General features: G+C 36.7%; 1 protein-coding gene across 1 annotated transcript in view; it reads left to right on the top strand.

Annotated features, from left to right (window-relative positions):
• VPS13B (vacuolar protein sorting 13 homolog B (yeast)) overlaps nt 1-22,095 on the top strand; it is a 933,283-nt gene that overhangs the window by 815,315 nt on the left and 95,873 nt on the right. The window contains exons 39-42 of the mRNA XM_012643529.1: nt 3,966-4,162; nt 13,304-13,485; nt 14,588-14,937; nt 20,319-20,480. Coding sequence (XP_012498983.1) covers nt 3,966-4,162; nt 13,304-13,485; nt 14,588-14,937; nt 20,319-20,480 — 891 coding nt within the window. The remainder of the gene's footprint in view (nt 1-3,965; nt 4,163-13,303; nt 13,486-14,587; nt 14,938-20,318; nt 20,481-22,095) is intronic.

Here is a 22,095-nt window from a genome sequence, read left to right as displayed (position 1 = left end):
CTCAGGCTGGTCTCGAACTCCTGAGCTCAAACAATCCGCCCGCCTCGGCCTCCCAGAGTGCTAGGATTACAGGCGTGAGCCACCGCGCCCGGCCTATAGACACACAGTTTTTTAAGAGGTTTTATTTGGTGTGAAGTTATTAATACCCTTTTATTAACTGAAGAAAATAGGGTATATAAAGGACAATCCTGACAAACGCATCACTGACGTATTTTGGGGTGTATTTCTATAGTAGTTTTCTATTGTTTTCTAAATTTTCAGAGTAGCTGAGAATATTCTAATTGAAGTATGTAACCACAGAGCCAGCTTCACACAAGTGGAGAATTAAATAAAGTCTTTCTTTGGCATTCTTTCACATCTTTTATTTTGAACTTCAACAATTCCTCCTTCTTTAAGCCCCGCTGTTGGTACATTCCACTTTCATTGTCCCTAAACTGCCTAATGGCTTCCCACAATGATTCCCAGATTGGACGGCTTTAAATTATGGACCTACTCCAACTCTTGACTTGTACTTCAAAACTTATTAGTACTTTTTCCTTAAGGCCTTACTCTGCTTTCCAACGTGACAGCTAATTTTCATAAGCTATTATATATTAATTTTAATGTAGAACTTCTGGAGATAATGCCAGAAACAAGTAATTTTTTCACCTTATTTTCTGTATAACCTTGTCACCAAGAAAATTACGTTGAACTTTACATTCCATTATTTGTATTACAAAAAACAATAGGTATATTAATATGCTTTTTCTAAATTAATTTGCCCTCTTCCACTGAGATTTTTGTATGTCTCTCTAGGGGTTTAGACCCCACTTTCCACATCCTGCTTGAGAAGGGTAAATAATTAAATAGCTAACATTTCTTAAGCTCTTACTATGTTGTATTAAATCAAATGCTTTGTCCCAGACTGAATAGATCTAACTCCAAGGTTCATACTTTCATCTTCTTTCCATCTTCTTTGGAGATAATCTTTCATGTGTCAGAGATGGGCTGACTCACCCAGTATGTGTATATTCATTCATTCATGAATTATTCATTCATTCATTCAACAACTCTTTTTGAAAATTTGCTGTATACACTATGCCAGGTGCTGTAAAAATCCAAAACTTAGCCAAATGGAAATCATTCCCTCAAGGAATGTTGCCACTAGAGAAGATATCATGTAGAGAAATAACTACAACATGAGGTATACAGTGATAAGAGCTATGAAACAGATTCCCATTTTAAAAAGTTATTGGTGTTCAGAAAAGGGAAAGAATTTTTCCATATGAGGAAGTGAAAAGGCTCATGGAAAGGTGGCGTTTGATTTGGTCCTTGATAGATAGGAAGGATTTAGACATGAGACAGTGAGAAAGTAGGGAGCAGGCAGGTATTTCAGGCTGAGAGAAAATACAGGAACAATGACCCAGAGAAGGGAAGTTAGAGAAAATTATGTCATGGAAAGCAGGAAGAGAATTTCAAGAAGTGGTGGCTAAAAGTGGAATGCCATGGACATGTTACTTATCACTGACCAAAACAGGTACCTCTGCTTCATTACACTTAGCCTCTTCTCCATATCCATTTTATCCTCCCGTGTTCCATTAGCATCTCCCCACACATGGATGCTCAAGTCACTGTTTAAAGGAAAGAAAAGAAACTTCGTTATAGGTGGAGGTAACATTTATTACTATTGAAAGTTTAGGAATCACTTATTCAGGAAAGAAAGGTTGAGGAGAAATCTATTCATTCCAGAAGCTTTTTTGAGATCCTATTATGTACCTGAAACTGTTAAATGCTAAGAATATTTTTAAAAATAGAGTGCCATTTCTGCCCTCAAGGATCTCAGAGTCTATTAAAGGAGACAAACATGTAAATAAGTAATTGCAAAGTATGAGTTCTATGATAGTGTACTAGGTCCAGCGATGACACAAAAAAGGCAGTGATTGGCTCTGATGGTAGTTAGCAAATGCTTCCAGAAGAGGGAACACATCTGAGCCCAGTCTAGACAAATAGGACCAACCCACATGTTCTTATTTTAAAACTAAGTATTTTTAATTCAATAATATATCCTGGATGTCTTTTTTTTTTTTTTTGAGACAGAGTCTCACTGTGTTGCCTGGGCTAGAGTGCCGTGGCGTCATCCTGGCTCACAGCAACCTCAAACTCCTGGGCTCAAGCGATCCTCCTGCCTCAGCCTCCCAAGTAGCTGGGACTACAGGCATGAGCCACCATGTCTGGCTAATTTTTCTATATATTTTTAGTTGTCCAATTAATTTCTTTCTATTTTTAGTAGAGATGGGGTCTCGCTCTTGCTCAGGCTGGTTTCAAACTCCTGAGCTCAAACAATCTGCCCGCCTCGGCCTCCCAGAGAGCTTGGATTACAGGCGTGAGCCACTGTGCCCGGCCCTAGATGTCTTTTGTGTTAATATATATAGATATTCCTTATTTATTTTAATAGTTGTGTAGGAATCTATTCTATAGATCTGTGTGTTATATTTAACCAATCTTCTATTGATAGATATTTGAGTTGTTTTCACTTTTCTTACCAATACACACAGGACTGAAGTAAATACACACATGCATATATATACATACACATATATGCACATACATATATATGTGCATGCCCACATTCATACACACACACACATACTCTTGCATTGGAATCTCTTTAAAACCAATTCTTAGAAGTATATTTCTTAGGTAAAAAAAAATAAGCATTTTTAATAGATATTGCCAAATTACCCTCCAAAAATATTGTGTACGAATTTTTTTCCCATATCTGTACAGAAATTAGAACTGTCAATCTTTTTAAACTGCCATATTAATAAGTAAAAATATTATATTATTGCTTTAATTTGCATTTCTTTGAGTAGTAATAAAGTTGAGTATTTTTTCATGTTTACTGGTTGGGTATATTTCTTCTGTGAACTAATTGCTGTCAGGGTCTGGGATTTTACCCTATGCAAGATAACAAGGTGTCCTATTAGTGTTTCATGGATTCTGGCAAGAGACATAAGACTCCTGGGTTAGAAACAAAGAACTTTATTGCTTGTAGCATGGCAAGCAGCATGAGTATTGTGTTTACACTGGTTCTCTTTGCCCCTAAGTCCCACAAGGGCAATGCAGAAGGTCCCCAGGGGGATGCTGTGCTTGCAGTAGATATTTGGCACAGTGGAGGAACATGGAAGTTGTCAAATCCACCTCTTTCCCTTTTAGAGCAAATCTGCTCTTTTCTATTAATATATGCTTACATATCATTTTCTCATTGATTTATAAGAGCTCTCTGCTATCAGAACAAATATTCTTTCATCTGCCATTGAGTATTACCTGTCTTATCCTAGTTTGCTTTTTAAGATTTACTTTTATCATAGGTTCCATGTCATACATAGAAAAGGCTGCCCTATTATAAAATTTTTAAAAATATTAACAGATTTTTTTCTCTTATGCCTTCACTTTTTATCCTTTAACATTTTGATCCTTTTGGACTTTACTTTTGTGTAAAGAATGATATAGGAACCCACTTTGGTTTTACCAAATGACTAGTCAGGTCTTGAAACTTCATTTTCTATCTTCCCCCTACTTATTTGAAATCTTCATTACATACTAAAATTTAATCTGTACTTACCTCTTTTTCTGTTTTTTAATTCTGTTCTTTTAATCCATTTGTATGTTATTACTCCAACCTTATCTTTTAATTACTATTGGTTTATAATACATTTAACACCTTGTAGAATTTGTTCCTCATTATTTCTTTTTTGTTTAAAAAACTGGCTGTTTTCACATATTCTCGAGTGAGTCTTTTAAAATAAACTGTATGAATATACAGTAATTATGAAAAGAAATTCTGAACTATCTTTTATAACCTTGTCTTCCTTTAAAAGTCTTAATGTTATAACTTTTATGAAGATTTAGTTTGAATTTCAGCAAATATAGAAGCTTAATCTCTATTTGCAACTTACAATTTTTTTAATTTTATTTTAACATAGGTTCCTTGTAGTTTGGAATACTGGGATGAACTCCAGAAGGTTTTTGTTGCATTTCAAGAATTTAGTTTGTCTGAAAGCAGAGTTTGTGAACTGCAATTGCCAGATATCAATCTTGTGAATGACCAGAAGAAACTAGTATCCTCAGATCTTTGGAGAATTGTCTTGAACAGCAGTCAAAATGGAGCTGATGACCAAAGGTAATTCAGTGAAAGATGAGATAGTAGCATTTGCTAGGAAAGAATGATCAAGTCATTTCTTATCTAATGACCCCTCACTTAGCTGTATCTCAGCTGTCTAGCAGCTACATCTGTCTGATCTACAGATGAGAACCAGGAGGAAAAACAAAATCTGATGTTTTAAAATCTGTGTACTAAAAATCCAGTTTTACTTACAAGACAGCTCTGTGAGCCCTTTCTAAGAACCTATTCCTTAAATATAAAACAAAAATGCAAAAAAGCAAAATCCTCACCAGTTATCCTGAACCCAAAGATATAGAAGAAAAGAGCCATACACACCCCTCAATAGCCATTTAATGACGCTGTAATCAATATGTGTAATGAAAAACCCAGGGCATTAAAAAAAAGGTTAAATAAATTGAATTGTCTCTTTCTAAAAGGTAAATACTAGAAATATTTCCATCTTAAATGGTTTCTGGAAACTTTAAAAGACAAGCCTCTAGACATTAGGGAAACTTGGCTTACTAACCAAAGAAATTTACACCCAAAGGATTTCAGATAGCTGAAGTTTTATCTAGCTGTAAGGTCTCTCTGGCCATAACGAATTTCTAGAGCTATAGAACAAGTATTCTAAATAAGTGGTCCCCAACCTTTTTTAGCATCAGGGACCGGTTTCATGGAAGACAGTTTTTCCATGGATGGGGGGTAGGGCGCAGGGGTAAAGTCAGGGCTAGGGAGGAAGGGGGGAGCTGGGGAAAGGGGATTAGGAGGAGCTCAGGCGCGGTCCTGTTTTCCTAACAGGCCCAGGATGGTACCTGGCAGCCGCCAGGGGATTGGGGACCTCAGTTCTAAATCATATCCCCAGAACTTTCTATCCTACACCTCCTACAGGATATCTGGTGAGTGGTAGAAAGGGCCAGATTATCCCCATTTCAATGTTCGCCTTCTTAACGCAATCATTGACTTACGGTAGAGAAAAATGGCTTCAGCAACTGTTCTTTAGCTTTTCTAGCTTACACATCCCTAAGCCTTTTTGCACATGCTCTCATAAAAGACAAGAAAAAGAAGATAAACCACAATAAGTGAAACAGTTTTCTTGGGTTATATTCTATAATGTGTCTTGTGAGGCCGTGCTGTTCATTGCTGTCCACACCCTTCATTACAGTTCTCCTGATGGGTTGGCTTTAGTGTCATCTTATTCCTTTTATATAATCCCTCCGTCTCCCCAACCCTCCAACAACATTCTGACACTAGCCGAGAGAAAAACATCCACCATTCTAATACCCTGCAAATCAACGGTTTTCTCCTTTTCTACATTACCTTTATTTTTGCCCATATATATACATGCTTTTACAAGGTTATAATCATATCATACCATTTTGTATTCTGATTTCTACTTTATGTTATAAATAATTGTGAATGCTTTTTCTTTGGAAATGTTTATTTCCTCTTCTAAGTTTAGGTTACCTGGTCAGAAACCAGGAAATCTCAGAAAATAGAGCTATGAATAATCAAATTGATTTTTAAAACTTCGAGTTTCATTAGTAGTATCATGTTAGTGATTTTTTGATTCTAATTATGAAAGAATGTATTTTCAACATTGAAAGAGCATTTTAGACAAAGGTTAATTTCTATGAATTTGAAACATTTTTAAAAATTACTTTTGTGATAGGCTTAGCACTGTAGAAATGGGCAGAGCCTTTAGGGGATAGAAATTTATGCAGTCAATCAAATTCAGGCAATTTTTCACCAAGCTTCTGACATTGTAATCACAGATCTTTTGTCCTCACCAGGAATTTTTCAGCTAATGTTTCACAATTGATTTCACTTTAAATTGTTTGGGATTAATCATTTTTCAGGTAGAAATTGATATTAATGAAATTAAATTAGAAGAGTTGGTTTAAAAGTCAACATAATATAACACTATTAAGATATTTTTCAAAAGGGACAATAAATAAATTTCATCCAATTTCTAGAAAGAAAATCAATGCTTTGATAATATATCAACAATTCATGCAGACAGAAAGCTTTTACAATTACCTTCAGTATATTCTGTCGTATGGATAATATAAATCTGAACAAAAACCTGGCACTTTTATGATTAGAGATTGTCTTATCATAAGTAATAGTCTTCAGTGGTTTGAGGATACACACCAGACTATTAGATATTACTGGAAGAAAGTTCATAAAAATAAGAGCCATGAAGTTTTGTATTTAAAAAAGAAGAGTCTCTTGCCTGCAATTGAGACGAAGTTGCAACGGTGTAGGGCAGCTGCTACAGTGGCAATGGCCTCACTGTACATATGTAAATAGCAGTAGTATTTCATAGAGAATTTCAAGTTAAAAGACCTGGGTTTCAGTCCTGGCCCCATTATCAAGTGCTATTTGGCCTTGAGATACTGATATCTAAACTGAAACTTTAAGGAATGAATAGGAGCTAACCAGTTCAAGGGATGGCAGGGAGCCTTTAGTGCAAATGCCTGCAGACAAAATAGTCAATAATCACTTCCTGCTATCTTTAACTAATGGTTTGCTTGATCGTATGGGTGGTAATGTTTATGATTTCTTGTAGGGAGCTTTTGAAGTGGAGTAAATGTTGACCTTCAGACTTGGTTTTCACAGTAGTATTGACCTCTGGGAACCTTCCCCTTCTACTTACTGTGTACTGAACTGGAGGCAAGAGATGCAGCCTCTAGAGCCTTGGTCAGGCTCTCCGCTTCAGCTATTTGTCTTTAGTCCCATCACATATGTATTTGCCCATTATTAAAGCCTGAGTAAACCTCCTTTGTCAGTCACATTCTGATAGGAAACAGATGGCAACTCAGACAACGATTGACATAAGTTTAATGAAAGAACTCTACAAAAGTATGGGCAAGATAGCCAGTGTGGTGCCTCATGCCTGTAGTTCGAGACTAGCCTGGGCGATAAAACACCCTGCCTCTTAAAAAAAAAGAAAAAAAAATGGGCAGGCTTAAGAGATGGTGCAGTACCCTGTGTCTGGGAAACCCATTCTTAGGTGTAAAGGCGCTAAGCAATAGAGCCAAAACTCTAACTCAGAGTAGTATTTGTAGCTGCTTTTGGTAGCTTGACACAGCGACGTATAGAGACCTGGCTGAGAAGGAGCAAGGAAAATACATGCCCTTACTTCACTCCCCTTCTGCCTTCTAATCTCCTGTGGGTACCTCCCACTGACTGAACCCAAAGACAAGGCAAAGGACAAAGCAGCTTGTTGATGTAGTCCAGGGAGGTCTGGACTACAGACCTTTCTGTAGAGGAGAAAGGAAGGTGGAGAAAGGTAGACGGTGGATCTGGAGAGCAAACAGAAAATATCCAGCAAGCACACAGTCTTATTTGTAATTTACAGTTTCTCACCCAATGACTGGCCCCTCGGAGGAACAAAAGAGAAAAGGAATCAAGGGCCCTTCTCTCAGGCTTTGGGCTACCCTCCCAGATTCCCTGGCTTCGGTATCAATCAGATGTCTTCTGATGGACCAGAACAACTTTTTGCTTTAATTTTCCCCTCTTCCCTTTACCTCCAAAGACCTAATTTCAGAAGTACTCATTTTGGCTATGTGAAATCACACAAATTACAGGCATGTATCATAACACAGTAATAACTGTGTAGATCTTCATATATATCTCCAGTTAACTTTGTTTTAATTTGTTTGATGATAACATTGAACTCTGTTGATCTATGCCAAGTCTTTAGCGCTTTTTTGTCCATATTGCATGGTCCTTTCTTAACATTAAAACATGTGAGAGCAGATTGGTTATAAGGACTTTTTATCCCCACCCCCAAAATGCCAATTCATGATGGGGGGCATCCTGGAGAGAGAAATGGCCTAAGGGTGGGTGGCTCTTTCCTTGTGTGATGAAAATTGAACCTCTGGTGAGTGTTTTGAAATGCTATCATCTTTGGATGTGCCTTTCCCTCCCTTCCTCCCTCCCTCTCTCTCTCTCTCTCTCTCTCTCTCTCTCTCTCTCCCCCTCCCTCCCTCCCTCTCCCTCTCCACGTGCACAGGGGTGTGTATGTGTGTATGTATTTTTTTTCTTCCTACTCCCCTAAGATCCCGTAAAAGAAATCACTGTCCACTCATATTTGGTCTTCTTTGAGACAGTGATCCACAGCTCTGTGTGTGTGTGTGTGTGTGTGTGTGTGAGAGAGAGAGAGAGAGAGAGAGAGAGAGAAGGAGGAGGAGGAGGAGGAAGAGGAACTGCTTTTTGTTTCCCAAAGCCTTGATTCTTCCCTATGTAGACAGTGGAAGAATCAGAGAAAGAGTGCTGGTAGGTAAGTCCCTGAATAGTTTCTTTTCTCTGCTGGTTGAACTCTCTCCTACCAGGAGGTAACTGTGGCCCCCCAGATATTGTTCCTCTCCATGTGGCTACTTGGATCTGCATTTTTAGATATACCTAGGATTTTTGGATAACTTTTTTTTTTTTTAGTTTTATAAGCCATTCAGACATAAATGTTGACATTGGAACTGCTTTGCCACCTTAGTCACACACAGGTAAAATCCAGGACTTATCCGGAAAATCCTCTCCTTTATTTTTTTCCTAGGGCTAAACCTGAACATTACCTTCTCTTCCTTGGGTGAAGGAATGCTTATATTTTTTCCCGAAGTCTGCTTTTGAGGTCTTTTGCTATTTCCTTTTAGTTGGTGATTGAACTCTAGGTAAGGAGTAGATCTTTTGCCATCTAGCCCTTCTCCCATATACATTCCCCCAAGTACTCAAGTATTCCTCAGGTCTCATTTAAAGTTCTAGGCCAATGGTACTGACGAGCTCTCTGTGTCATGTTGCTTATTCTATGAATCTTGGGAAATGATTCTGTCTTCCTTTTTTTTCTTAAAGTTAGAGTTAAAGGAGTCCTTTACTGGAGGGCTCATTTAAGGCCCTCATTCAGACTACAAATTGCAACCCATTATTGGGTCATGAAATAACTTAGCACGTTGCAATTGGAATTTTTTAAATAAAATAAGTAGAGAATATCAGTGTGAAAAAGACAACTGTTGTATGATTCCATTTATATGACATAACAAGAGTAGCCAAATTCATAGAGACAGAACATATAGTAGTGGTTGCCAGAGCCTGGGGGAGGAGAGAATGAGGAATTAGTGTTTAATGGGTATGGAGTTTCAGTTTGGGGAAATAAAAAAGTTCTGGAGATGAATGGTGGTGATGGTTACACAACAGTGTGAATGTACTTAATGTCATTTTAAAAAGTATACCCTTTAAAATGGTTAAAATGATCAATTTTGTGGTATCTGTATCTGATCACAATAAAAAATATCAGTGTGTATCATATTTTCAGGAAACATTTTTTCCCCTGTTTTATATATATATACTGGGTTACAATAAAGCTATATTTGTTATTTGGGATTAAGACATTTTAAAAGATGACAACTCTAAGGAGTAGAGAGAATGTGGTGTGGCAGGCACATACATCTTCCTGTGTCCTCTCTGGTCCGTTCAGCAGTCTCCCAGGACGGACAGAGCAGTGTTAGTGCAGTGGGCAGCAGAGGGTTTACATGAACCAATGTTGAGAGGTAGTGCCACATTGAGATGAATGCCCATGTGATATCGTGAGGTCGCTCTTGGGTAGGTAAAGATATTTAACGTTAAACTAAGTAACCAATATGGTACCTTGTTTTGCCAACAAGAAAAAGACGAATGGGTTTTTTCCTGTTATTAAATGGTAGACGTTGTGCTGGGTAGTTTGTATGCATTATTTCATGTAGTACTCAAGAACTAAGTCTACTTGCTATACTCATTTTATAAATGAGAAAACTGAGATATAGCCAGATGAAATAACTTACTCAATATTACAGTATAAATGATAGCAGTGTGCACATTTTAATCTAGATTCTCCTACCCTAGCCATTCTCTGCTTAATCTCTATGCTATAGTTTGCTATATTGCAAAACCCTTATTACCACAGAGGGATCCAGACAGAAGCTCAAGTCTTCATCATTCAAGTCAGATAACTGTTTGGTACTAGCTGTGCTTGAGGGGTTTACCCCAGAATGACACTCATCGGTGAGTCTTTAGAGATTATACCTGAGTCCCCATAGTGACATTAAGATAGAATCAATCTACATCTAGACAGAGGGGATACTCCTTGTTTAAAGAACTGATACCCCTCTACAGGTCACCTAGGACAGTTGGTAAGTAACCATTTGGCTAAAATGAAGGTATAGATATGTAAAACTCCTGCCATACTTTCCACTATTTAGAATATTTTCACTATTCTAAAAATTTGAGTTTATACCTGAACTTACAGATAATTTGAACAAACTACTGAATCTTGAGTTCTGCTTATTACTATTTGAGAAGTCTTGCTTCTAGGAGCCATTTTCCAGCGTGTTAGAAGTGAAAAGCACCGGAGAAATCTGTATGTACTGCCATTGGCCATGAATTTAACCTATTTTGAAAATCTTTTGGGAAAAGGGAAGTGTTGAAATATAAATATTGTAGATCGTAGGGTTTTTTTTTTTACTTTTCTATTTTTGCCTATTATATATCTCATAAATTATGTTTTTCCTTTTGATATCTAAATCAGATCAAAGTCCATTGTTATATCTAATTAAGGAAATTATACAAATATAGCTACTTTAGTCTCTAGCAGGGTCATCACTCTTATTTATGACTATTTAGTTCTTTTTAATCCTTAGGTCTTTTTAATCCTTGTGGAAAAGGTAGGCACATATATGCTACTTTTATAGTAGATAATGGTGATCAAGTTGAGTATCAAAAAACTATAAATGTAGTGATTCAAAATATAAAATATATTCAGATTATATTACCATATTTTGTGTTTAAGAAATGTTTGATTTTGATGACTCAAATTTTTAATTAATAAAACTATAATTTTTTGAACATAGGTTAACTTAGTAACTATTTTAGTCAGGATTTCAAGATTGAAAGAATATTGCTGACCACCTGAGTATGATTTTGTGATTTTGTACATATACCTAAAAAGATCTCTAACCATTGATTGGTGTGTTTAATTTAGGAAAAGTGAGGAATTAATCAGTTTGTTATAAGTAAAGATTGTATCAGAATCTCATGATGTTTTGGCAACCTTTTCTAATGTGTTATAATTATCTGCCATTCTCAAGAGACAGAAAAATGAATCTTGGAAAATCTGAGTATCAAAAACTATAGTTGTGGGCAGGTGCAGTGGTTCACACCTGTAATCCTAACACTCTGGGAGTCCATGGTGGGAGGATTGCTTGAGGTCAGGAGTTCGAGACCAGCCTGAGCAAGAGCGAGACCTCGTCTCTACTAAAAATAGAAAAAATTAGCTGGGCGTGGTGGCGAGCGCCTGTAGTCCCAGCTACTCAGGAGGCTGAGGCAGGAGGATTGCTTGAGCCCAGGAGTTTGAGGTTGCTGTGAGCTAGGCTGATGCCATGGCACTTTAGCCCAGACAACAGAGAAAGATGCTATCTCAAAAAAAAAAAAAAAAGACTATAGTTGGCAAGAAAAATGCTTCAGATAAGCACCTCAAATTGTCCATGCACTGTTTTAAAATTGATCTCATAGAACTCTTGCTTGGATTTTTAATATTTTAACATTGTGCCCTATTTCTAACAACTTCTTTAAGTAGTATAAGGGAAAGAGTTCAAATGTGTAAAACACATACATAACTAATATATTTTGCTCTTTTTGAATAAATACTAGTTTTAATTTTACTTTGCTGATGAAATCTTTTATTTGTAACTGCACAGATAAATTCCTAGAAAGTTGTTTGGATCAGTGTGCCCATTTATAGATGTTTATAGAATATACTTAGCTGCATTTTTGTGCATAGCATTTAGTGAATAACCTAGTGCCCCATAGTCTGGTTTTTTTTGGTTTTTTTTTTTTTTTTTTTTTTGGTATGCAATGGAGATTTACTAACATTGCAGTAAATACCACCACATTACTGTAAACTCTTTGAGGTTAGACAACTCAGTAAACATGTTGGAATGCTCCTAGCTTTCATTTCCACCATTCCGTTTCACAACCTCTTTCAAAACCCAGCTGAAGATTCACACCTCTGAGAATCCCACATGATTCACCCCACACCATTGAGTTCCTCTTATGTTTCCACTCTGGCAGCACTTCCAACTTTCCTATTCCTGGGTGGTGATTCTGTTTTGTAATGTTTGTAAATGTCTACATATTGAGTATCACCAGTTAGACTGTGAATTCTTTGAAAATCAGGGACTTACTTCTTTAGTTTTTCCTTTCGTAGTTCTCCCTAGGATACTGTAAATCACAGTGTTTGTTGTCCAGGCTCTTCATGGATTTGGGAGCCAGGCTACTCTAGCTGCAGAGCAAATTTCAGATTGGAGAGAAGAGGGTGAAAGATGGTGAGGGGAAAAGAGGAGCATCCACTTAGTGGTCTACAAATAATAGGATGCATCTTTTTCTCCCTCCCCATCCCTGCCAAAACCCCCAAATTCCCAACTCTCATGCTTTTATTAGCACTAATGGAATGTAAGCAACATGCTTCCTATGCACACCAGGAACCACCATGCACAAACATCTTCCTTCCTGTTGATGCCTTTGCTATTCATTTTAATCAGATTTAACTTGTATAAAATGATGTTAAGGGGATGGGCAAGTGAAATTGAGGACCCACACAGCGTAATTGTCCATGGGACCCTAGTTCTTCTGGACATGGTCGTAAGTTTTACGGCACCTAGTACAGTATTCAGGGGATATTCAATAAGAGTATTGACTGACTCATAAGGGTTTATGGATATGGACAATCTGGAAAAGTAAAACAAAACTGAAACATTTATGCTGACACTGAATGTACTGTTTTTTTTTATACTCTGAACTGTGTTGGTCTTAAACTAATATGAGAACAAATTGCACATAAGTTACGTGAGATGCGGATGGATGAAAATTGAGTTGGAGTTAGATCAACATGACCTGGGGGTCAAAGAATCCTTTGAAAGTTTCCTGCCAACAATTCATAGAGAATAATCAACATGAACTGAACTTACTTTTTAAAAATAGCTAGTTTATGAGAGTAAATACAAAAGATTTGATAACGTATTGACTGTAGGATTTGGGCTACTAGCTTTAAAAACTCTTATTGAAAGACATTTGACTTACATGATCTTGGGAAATTTAAGTTACCGAACTTGTTTTATTACTTATATCCCATAGCTCTGCAAGTGAATCTGGTTCTCAAAGCACGTGTGATCCACTTGTAACTCCAACAGCCCTTGCCGCCTGTACCAGAGTCGACTCCTGCTTTACCCCGTGGTTTGTGCCTTCTCTTTGCATTGCCTTCCAATTTGCTCACCTGGAGTTCCACCTTTGTCATCACCTTGATCAACTAGGCACAGGTATTCTTTCCCTTAGCATCAAATTAACATCCACTTATTACTGACTGTTTTTGCTTTAGTGTTCTCAAGACAAAATTCATAAATTTTTACTTACATAATTTATTTTCAGGAAGTATAAAGTGAACAGTGGCAAAATTATTCTGAAGTTGGTTTAGTATAACAGGTGTGCTCCTTACTTTTGAACCAGCTTATGGTCCTGTTATATAAGTTACCACTGGTATTGAGCTGACATGTTTCTGCATACTTCCTAATGAGAATTTTCAAGGAAGTGACTGAAATTGTAGATTTTAGTATTATTCCAATTATGACGTTTTTGAAAGAAGTATATCTGCTTTTGTTCTGTATTCTGAGCCATTACGTTGGTAGCAAATAATTTCCAAAAGTACTTGATATTGCCTAATTTCAAAAGCATGAATACCTTCTACCAAAGATGGGCATATTCTCCAATTAATTTAAAAGAGTCTCATTTTTACAAGTTCAGAAGAAGGAAGAAGTTTAAATTTTACCGCACACCAAAAGTAGCCTTTTATAAATTTGCTAATGTTACTTGAATAATTATTTCTAAAGCATTATATTCTATACGAAACCTTTTCTAGTTAATACATTTTGATTCAGGTATTAGGTTTTCAACCTACATGTAAAGGAAAAGGGGGGGGAAATCAGATTAAAACCAAACATAGCTGCTGTTAAGCATCTTGCCTTTTCAGCAAAAATGTAGTTTAATCTGCTTTTTCTAACTCCCTTTGAGTCATGTTTTTGTTTTTGAGATTTGGTTAGTAGATACAGAGCAGTTTTATAAAACTCTCCTTAGATAGTTACCTCCTCTTCATTTTATTTGTTGTGATCAATTTTTTCTCTATTAAAGTGAAAGTAACCGTTGAACAATATATACTTAAGAGACCTGATTGAACAGTTTTGTTTGCAAATATCAAATGATAATTCAAAGATTATAATGTCTTCAAGAGAATATTTGAATTTATTAAACACCAAATACTAAATTCAATGATCTTTTTGTGAATAATTTAAATGTCATCTCACTCTTTATGTTCATAAAGTATGGGCTTATCTTAATTGCTATTTTTCTTGTTTGTTTTCTTGACAGCTCCACTGCAATACCTACAGCCGTTCATTTCTGATAAAAATGTGCCATCTGAACTGGAATACATGATTGTTTCCTTCAGAGAACCACACATGTATCTTCGACAGTGGAATAATGATTCTGTCTGTCAGGAGATCCAGTTCTCAGCTCAAGCAGACTGTAAACTTCTAGAGTGCAGAAACGTTACTATGCAAAGCGTGGTGAAACCCTTCAGTGTCTCTGGACAGATTGCAGTTTCCAATGATGCCATAGAAAAGCTGCTTGACTGCACCGTGATAGTTGACTCTGTATTTGTAAACTTTGGACAGCATGTAGTTCATTCTCTAAACACTGCGCTACAAGCTTGGCAACAGGTATGCACATTCCGGAACAGTTTATAGTTTGGCCACATAGGATCTTTTATTAGGTACTATATGTTATCACTTCTAATAATAAGTTAAATTCAAACAAAAATGTGAAAGAATGAAGAATTTGATGGACACCATAATATTCGAACCTTCTCTGTTTTGGCAAAGTGATGCATGTTCTTTTTGAAAAACTTTGGAATATATGGGTTCTCTACACATGCATTGGAGATCATGCTCACATTTTTGTGACTAATGTACCACATCTGTGTGGAAAGTAACATATTCCCAGAAATTTTTTCCAAGTGTTGTGGCTTTAGTTTGCCAAACCTTCAACTTAGCTATGTATCAAATTGTCTAAGTGTCCATTGCAGAAATGAAAAATCTGTGTGAGCCTTTTTGATAATAAGCATTTCATCTTTTCAAACAAAAAATGCAGTGAGATGAAATATGTGAGCATGATATAATCTTAATCTTTTCCTCTACTATCATTCTGCCTTTTTGATTCACTTAAAAGCACTAGATAATAGGTTTTTTAGATTAGAGACTCTTGATTAGTAATTTTTTACTTGTATCTCTTATCAGAAATTAGCCATATCAAAAAAGAGAGAAGTATAAATCTATGATAAATAGCATATTTAAAATGGAAAACCTAGCTATACCTACTAACATGGAAGTAATTTCACAGAACGTTTGAATGCTACTACATTTAGCCATTTAAGAACAAATCTCTTCTTCTTCTATTACTGATTTTCAGTGTTGTATTTCCTGTATTTCCATCAAGTTTGAGTTGCTGTTTAAGCTGAGACATTTCCCCACATTTTTTGTATGTTACGTATATTTGTGTGAAGCTAGCTCCCCAAGAGAAATGGTCCTTCATCCCTCACTGACCTTTTTCAGGGACAGGGGCAGTTAAGGGGGGGAGGGGCTTTAGTTCTCTAACTTAAGAATTTTTATGGGAATAAACTATTTTCTTTATATGCATGAAGACCTGTACACGACTAAGGAATTAATTACCTAACATGGCACTACCATTGCAAAGGGAAAGAAGATAACACATCTGTTTTATATTTTAAAAATCTTTTTTAAGGGCATTCCATGGTTTTCTTGTTGCAAAGGACATGCGTAAAATAAGAGCTAGTGTGATCTAAATCTTTGCAGCTGGTTCAAATAGCCATGTGAAAAAAACCTCCATGGCTCCATTTTCCGATTTCTGTTTTTTTGTCATATTTTGAACAATGCATTTAATAAAAAACAAACCTAGAAAATATAAAAGAGTCACTGATAGAGCATTTAAACTCAGGATTTTTTTTTGTCTTGGTATCAGAGACATCATAAGAAGACTCATGTACAGCAACTACTGCAAAATGGCCTTCAGAAATATCATTTTCCTCCTAGGGTAAAAATATTCTCTTAGACACAGCTATACATATAAATAAAATATGGTGCATAAATATTTAAATGTTTTAAACCACATCAGAGTGTGAATGACTGACTGGCTAACACAGTGCCTTGAAGGAATATTCTGAGTTTTTTAAAAAAATGGAATTGTATATTTGATTAAGTAGAGCCATATGTCACATAGCATATTGCTGACAGGTACATTCTATGAATAGTTGATTCTGATTTATACAAGGATTTGGCAATGTTAACATGAGCCACAAGAGGATATACTTCTGTAATTGTTGCTGTAATTTTCTTGTTTCCTCCCATGTCAAGGGTACTTGCCACCAAGTTTTAATGTGGTAGGCACCTAACCCTGTGCATTCTAAAGTAAATACAAAAATGTACTGCTTTGAAATGATGGGACATTTGACATTGAAATGGGTTTATAGAGGTTTATTAAGTTCTTTGTTTCTAAGATAGTCTGAATGTGGTTTGTCCCCTTTAGAAGAGGAAGTTTAGTTTCTCAAACTTGGATTTTATTGTGTGTATAATGCTCACATACAGTATAATTATTGCCAGTGAAAAATTTGAATTTAATAAGCAGAGTAAGTGATTTGAGTTCTCCACATACTTTTTGTTGGACTCATATCAGAGACAAGTCATTTTTATCCAGCGTGGATGGACCAGTCAGTTGAAGCATGAAACAATTTGGCCTTCTACCTTTAGGTCATGAGTTCAAGATTAACAGAAGGCTTCATCAGTGTCTGATTTCTCTGGTTGTAGATTTTTTTTCTCTTTTATAAATGATGACTGTTTTGTGAAAACAGATTAAGGACCCAAAATGCCACTTGCAGTTTGCTTTATATTTCTATATCACTTTCACAGATTTGGACAAAATAGCATTTAAGGGGTTTGTTTGTTTGTTTGTTTTTTTAAATTAAGGTTATACTCAGGTATAACCTTGTGTTACACCAAAGTGGTATCTCTGTTTAATTGCAAATGCCTGTGTGACACTCCACGAAACTAAAGTGTGAATTAGTCATCTTTTAATTACAAACCCAAGTGAGCATTCTGCGGCTCAACATGTATGATGTCACATAAAATGTATATGCACTTTTTTATACTATACCAGGACTTAAAACAGTCCAAGAAATGCTTAAACTTATTACAGTTATAATAAACTCCACAGATGAAGGAGCAGTAGAGAAATAGTTCCCGAAGGACTTTGCGTATTCTTTAGAAAAATGTAAACAACCCCCTTGTGTTCTTTAATTTACATTTTTTCCTAAAACCCTCATCATTTATTAAAGGTCAGTTTTTAGATATGAGGAAAGCAATATGATTTTTTTTTCTACTTAAGCTCCATCTGGTAACTTAACCTCTTTGTTACTAGCAGATTGATCCCAATTCATTATGAAAACTGAGTTTTAATCTCAGGATGTGTAACTAAGTGGGAGATTGGAATCATATCCCTTTCTTCATGTCTGTACTCTTAGACTGAAAGGAGAGAAAAGTGTTTACAAGGAAAGCAGTTTGTGTTGATTATATAATGCTAAATGGAAAAATCTCATCAAAACTAATTACACACTTTGATTCCAGTTTGATTAAAGGTTTGTAGATAAATATATAAGATAGGATTGGGTAGGATAGACTGGAATAGTAACAGGAAGGACATCCAGAAGAGAAAAATTGCTTGAACAAAAATGCACCAAAATGTTAATAGCAGTTATCACTGAGTATAAAATTAGAGATTTTTTTAAATCCATACTTTCTGTATTTTCTAACTTTTATACAGTGAATATACATTACAATTGTAATTTTAGAAACTGAATCTACCCAGCTTTTATTTTTTCCTAAGTATTTATTGAGTACTTAACATAGCAGACATTATGCTGGGTGTTGGCAATAAAATTGTAAATAATACAGACCTGGGTGCTGCCTTTATGTAGCATGGAGTCTAATGATAAAGACAATTCCAAACCCATAATGGTACAAATTAACAAGTGCTCTGAAGGTGAAAACATAGAGTGTTATGCGAGCATAAAATAGGGGAACCTAACTTGATCTGGGGAGCATCTCCGAAGGCTACTCTGAAGTGACCTTAGAAATGGCAGCTGAAAGCTGAATAGAAACAAGTTAGCCAAGCAAGAGGAAAATCCAAGCAGAGGGAAGGCATTGAGGTACGAAGTAGTTCTACATGTTGAGTGAATTGAAAAGAGGCCAGTGTAGTGTTGGAGGAGCTGAAAACGGCTAAGTCGAGCTGGTTGAGCTGGAGTGCCGCGAGCAAATGTCATCAGCAAATGGGGTGTAGCTCGAGGTGCAGCTGGAGCTGTGGGGAGGGGCCAGGTAAGGCAGGACATCTAAAACCCAGCAGCAGGCAAGTTTTGAAATCATGGCTAATGCTTAAAAGCCACAGCAGAGAGTATTAGGGTAGACAACAGGTAATTGTTGGTTATAAGTGCTTTGGTCTCACCTAGCCAGAAACTCTTGGTGATTAGTGAGGCTGTCAAGCAAGGTTCAGTTGAGTGAGAATAGACGGATGATAGAGAGAGGGTTTAGAAGTTCTCAAGGGCCTCTGGACGAATGAGGTATGTCAGGGCCATTTTACCACCTGCAGCATAGAGCACTGTCCCCTGCTCCCAGGGCATTCAGGATGACTAGGAGTGGATTCTGTTTCCCAAGGAGAGTCTGTAGCCTGATAAAGTTCTAGGTCTGATTTTGGTCCAGGATGGATTCCAGGTACTTTCATCCGTAGACTCTGTCTCCATGCCTCCTAATCTCTTGAATCACTGTGCTTCCGAGTGGTATCTCTATTTACTCTCCCTTCCCGCAGGATAGAGTGTGGCATTTTGACATTATTTAGATCCATAGCCACGTGATAGAAGCAACTGGAGAAGCATCAGTTACGTATTATTACCTATCATCTCCAAATTGATTAGCTAATTATGATTTTTCTTATATTCTCAAGATATTTATTGTGCTATTCTTTTAGTTTACCAGAAGTATGTTTATTGTTTTTAAGCCATGACCTAACTAAAAGAGTAAGCACAGAAATATTTTATCATTTTGCCAGCATTTTGATGTAACAGCAATCAGTGGAGACACCATTAAGTTGAAAAAGGATGTATCAACACAGAAACATATTACTGATTTGCTGAGCCTTAGCTGATTAATGAAGGATATTAGCTGATTGATGGCTATTAGCTGAAACAGATACTGAAAACTGTTTTTCAACTTAACATTATTTCTCTTGAAAACTTGGCTTTCTCTGAGTTTGGAGTTGATCTGTTTTGTATGTTCAGCCTCTTAACAATAGAGGGAAAGTTATGGTTTTATTTACATCTCTCCCTGAGCAGATTTACACACACACACACACACACACACACACACACACACACACACACACACACACACACACACACACACACACACACTCCCTGCCTCCCTCCCTCCCCCTTAAGGGACACACACACACACACACACACACACACACACACACACGCACTCCCTGCCTCCCTCCCTCCCCCTTAAGGGATCTGGGGATGTTTTACCTAAATGATGCTTACTTTCTGTAGGGTACAAACTGTGGCTTTGGTAATTGGTCTTGATTGTTGAGTTTAGAAGGCTGGGAACATGGTAATTCTAGCCTCCAGTACTCTGTTCAAAAACGTGCACTACCCTATACAGCACTCTTTGTAGCATGTTAATTCACTTTAAGAAATGTTAAAAAGTTTGAGGGATCTCACTGTTCTTTTGCTCCTCTGTTTGTATGATTTATTTTGTAGGAGTATAAATCAAAACACATTCTTGGAACATTTAAGATCTCTTTCAGGTATTTTTTCTGTGTGCTTATTCTGGAAGTATAGAATACTTTGTATACCAGAGCTAATGACAACAGATCTTTTAGGGTTTCTGTGTTGTAACAATGGCCACCAGGCAGACAGCTGCCAAACATCTTGCAATTAATCTGATACACGTTGGTTTTCGTATTCTTTTTCTTTCAGAACAAATGCCCTGAGGTAGAAGAGTTGGTTTTCAGCCATTTTGTGATCTGTAATGACACACAGGAGACACTGCGGTTTGGCCAGGTGGATACTGATGAAAATATTCTGCTGGCGAGTCTCCACAGTCACCAGTACAGCTGGCGCTCTCACAAATCCCCACAGGTATTTTAGAAACAGCCTTACAAACACAGCAATTGTTAAGGTTGGGAATTCATTTATTCTGCATTTGTGTGCCTGTGTCCAGTTGTTTCCCTTTTTAAGTCTCCCAAAGAACCACACAGTGGTAACTACAACTGACGGAAACCAGGAGGTGTTTAGAGGTGGAAGCACAATGTACCCATGCTTCTCTTGGAATGGAGCATTTTCCTGATTAGCATGGGTGCTGGTGGGACAGCAGAGTGTGCTGATTAAGACGTTGACTCTAGAGCCATGTTTGGATCCTGGCTCTGTGTGACCTTGCTTTACTTTCTAGTCTTCAGTTTTCTCGTAAGTAAAATGGGAATAAAAATAGTACTTATTTCATGGGATTGTGAGGACTAAATGAATTAAACATATAAGGCACTAGACTGCTGCTTGATATACTATAATCGTTATGCATTGGGTATTATTATTTGTTTATTCTGATTTTTTCTGTATATATACTCTGTACCAGGCACACGCTAGGCACTAGGAATTCAAAGACAGGTAAGTGACGGCTCTTACCCTCCAAGGACAGCTCACAATCTGTGACACAATGAAGACAATGATGAACTATGCTCAAGGGAGCACTGAAAAAAGACATACCAAAGGATGTCTGTTTTCCAAGTAGTATAATTCTATTTTCCTGTCACTTTAGATGGGAATAATTAGAGAGATGTGCCCTGCAGGGATAATATGAGCATGAATTAAATACAAAGATGTGGTCTTAAATGAGTAAAAGAAATCCTAGGAAGTACTCTCAAGAATAATGTATTTCTAAAACTCTGGGTAATAAGAAAACTACTGTCTGCTTGTGATTAAAAGAAAGTCATTAGATTAGAGAACAAGTTTTCCCATCTGGTCTATAGACCAGCTTCAGAATATGTTATACCTTCAGGCTCCATCTGAAGATAGGAAGGTACTAATTTCTTGTTTTTTCATCAGATTGCCACACTACTGGCATAAAATTGGGAAAAGTAGATACAGTGTAGTATTTCTTATTTAAATATATTTATTTAGTTCATATTAATCTGACAGGACATTAAAACTACATAAATCTTTTTCTCATAAAAGTTCTTCGAAAAATTTCTCACATGATGTGATATTGCTCTCATATTTTTAGGGTGAATCACACACCTTTATTTTCTGATTATCCTATTGAGAAATTTCAGAGTTTTTAAGTTGTTTGCCCCTTATAACATAGTTAAAGGACATTTTGTTTGTTTCATAATTAAGTTTCTTTTTTAAACTTTTTTCTTATGGATTGCCAAAGTGAGAACATACAGATGTATTGACAAAACAAAATAAAAACACCTATAATCCCAACCACCCAGAGAGAGTATGTGTTAACATTTGTTGTATAGCCTTTTAGATCTGAAAGTTTCCATGATAATTGCATTCCCAGCAATGAACTATTATTAGTGGCAGGAAAGAAGCCTCTGAGAAGCTGCAGTAATGTGTAATTGTCCACTATACCTGTAGCCACTTCACCCATACGCACACAGCAAGCTGCAGGCCTTAGCCAATAGAAAGCAAAGCAGAGGAAGCCTAACTCTCCTCACAGCCATTTGAAGATGCATAGCTAGCATAGCCCTCAGTG

Source organism: Propithecus coquereli, unplaced genomic scaffold, assembly GCF_000956105.1.
Source record: "Propithecus coquereli isolate 6110/MARCELLA unplaced genomic scaffold, Pcoq_1.0 Scaffold2, whole genome shotgun sequence".
In the NCBI taxonomy this organism is placed as follows: domain Eukaryota; kingdom Metazoa; phylum Chordata; class Mammalia; order Primates; family Indriidae; genus Propithecus; species Propithecus coquereli.
This window is presented reverse-complemented; position numbering and strand designations above follow the sequence as displayed.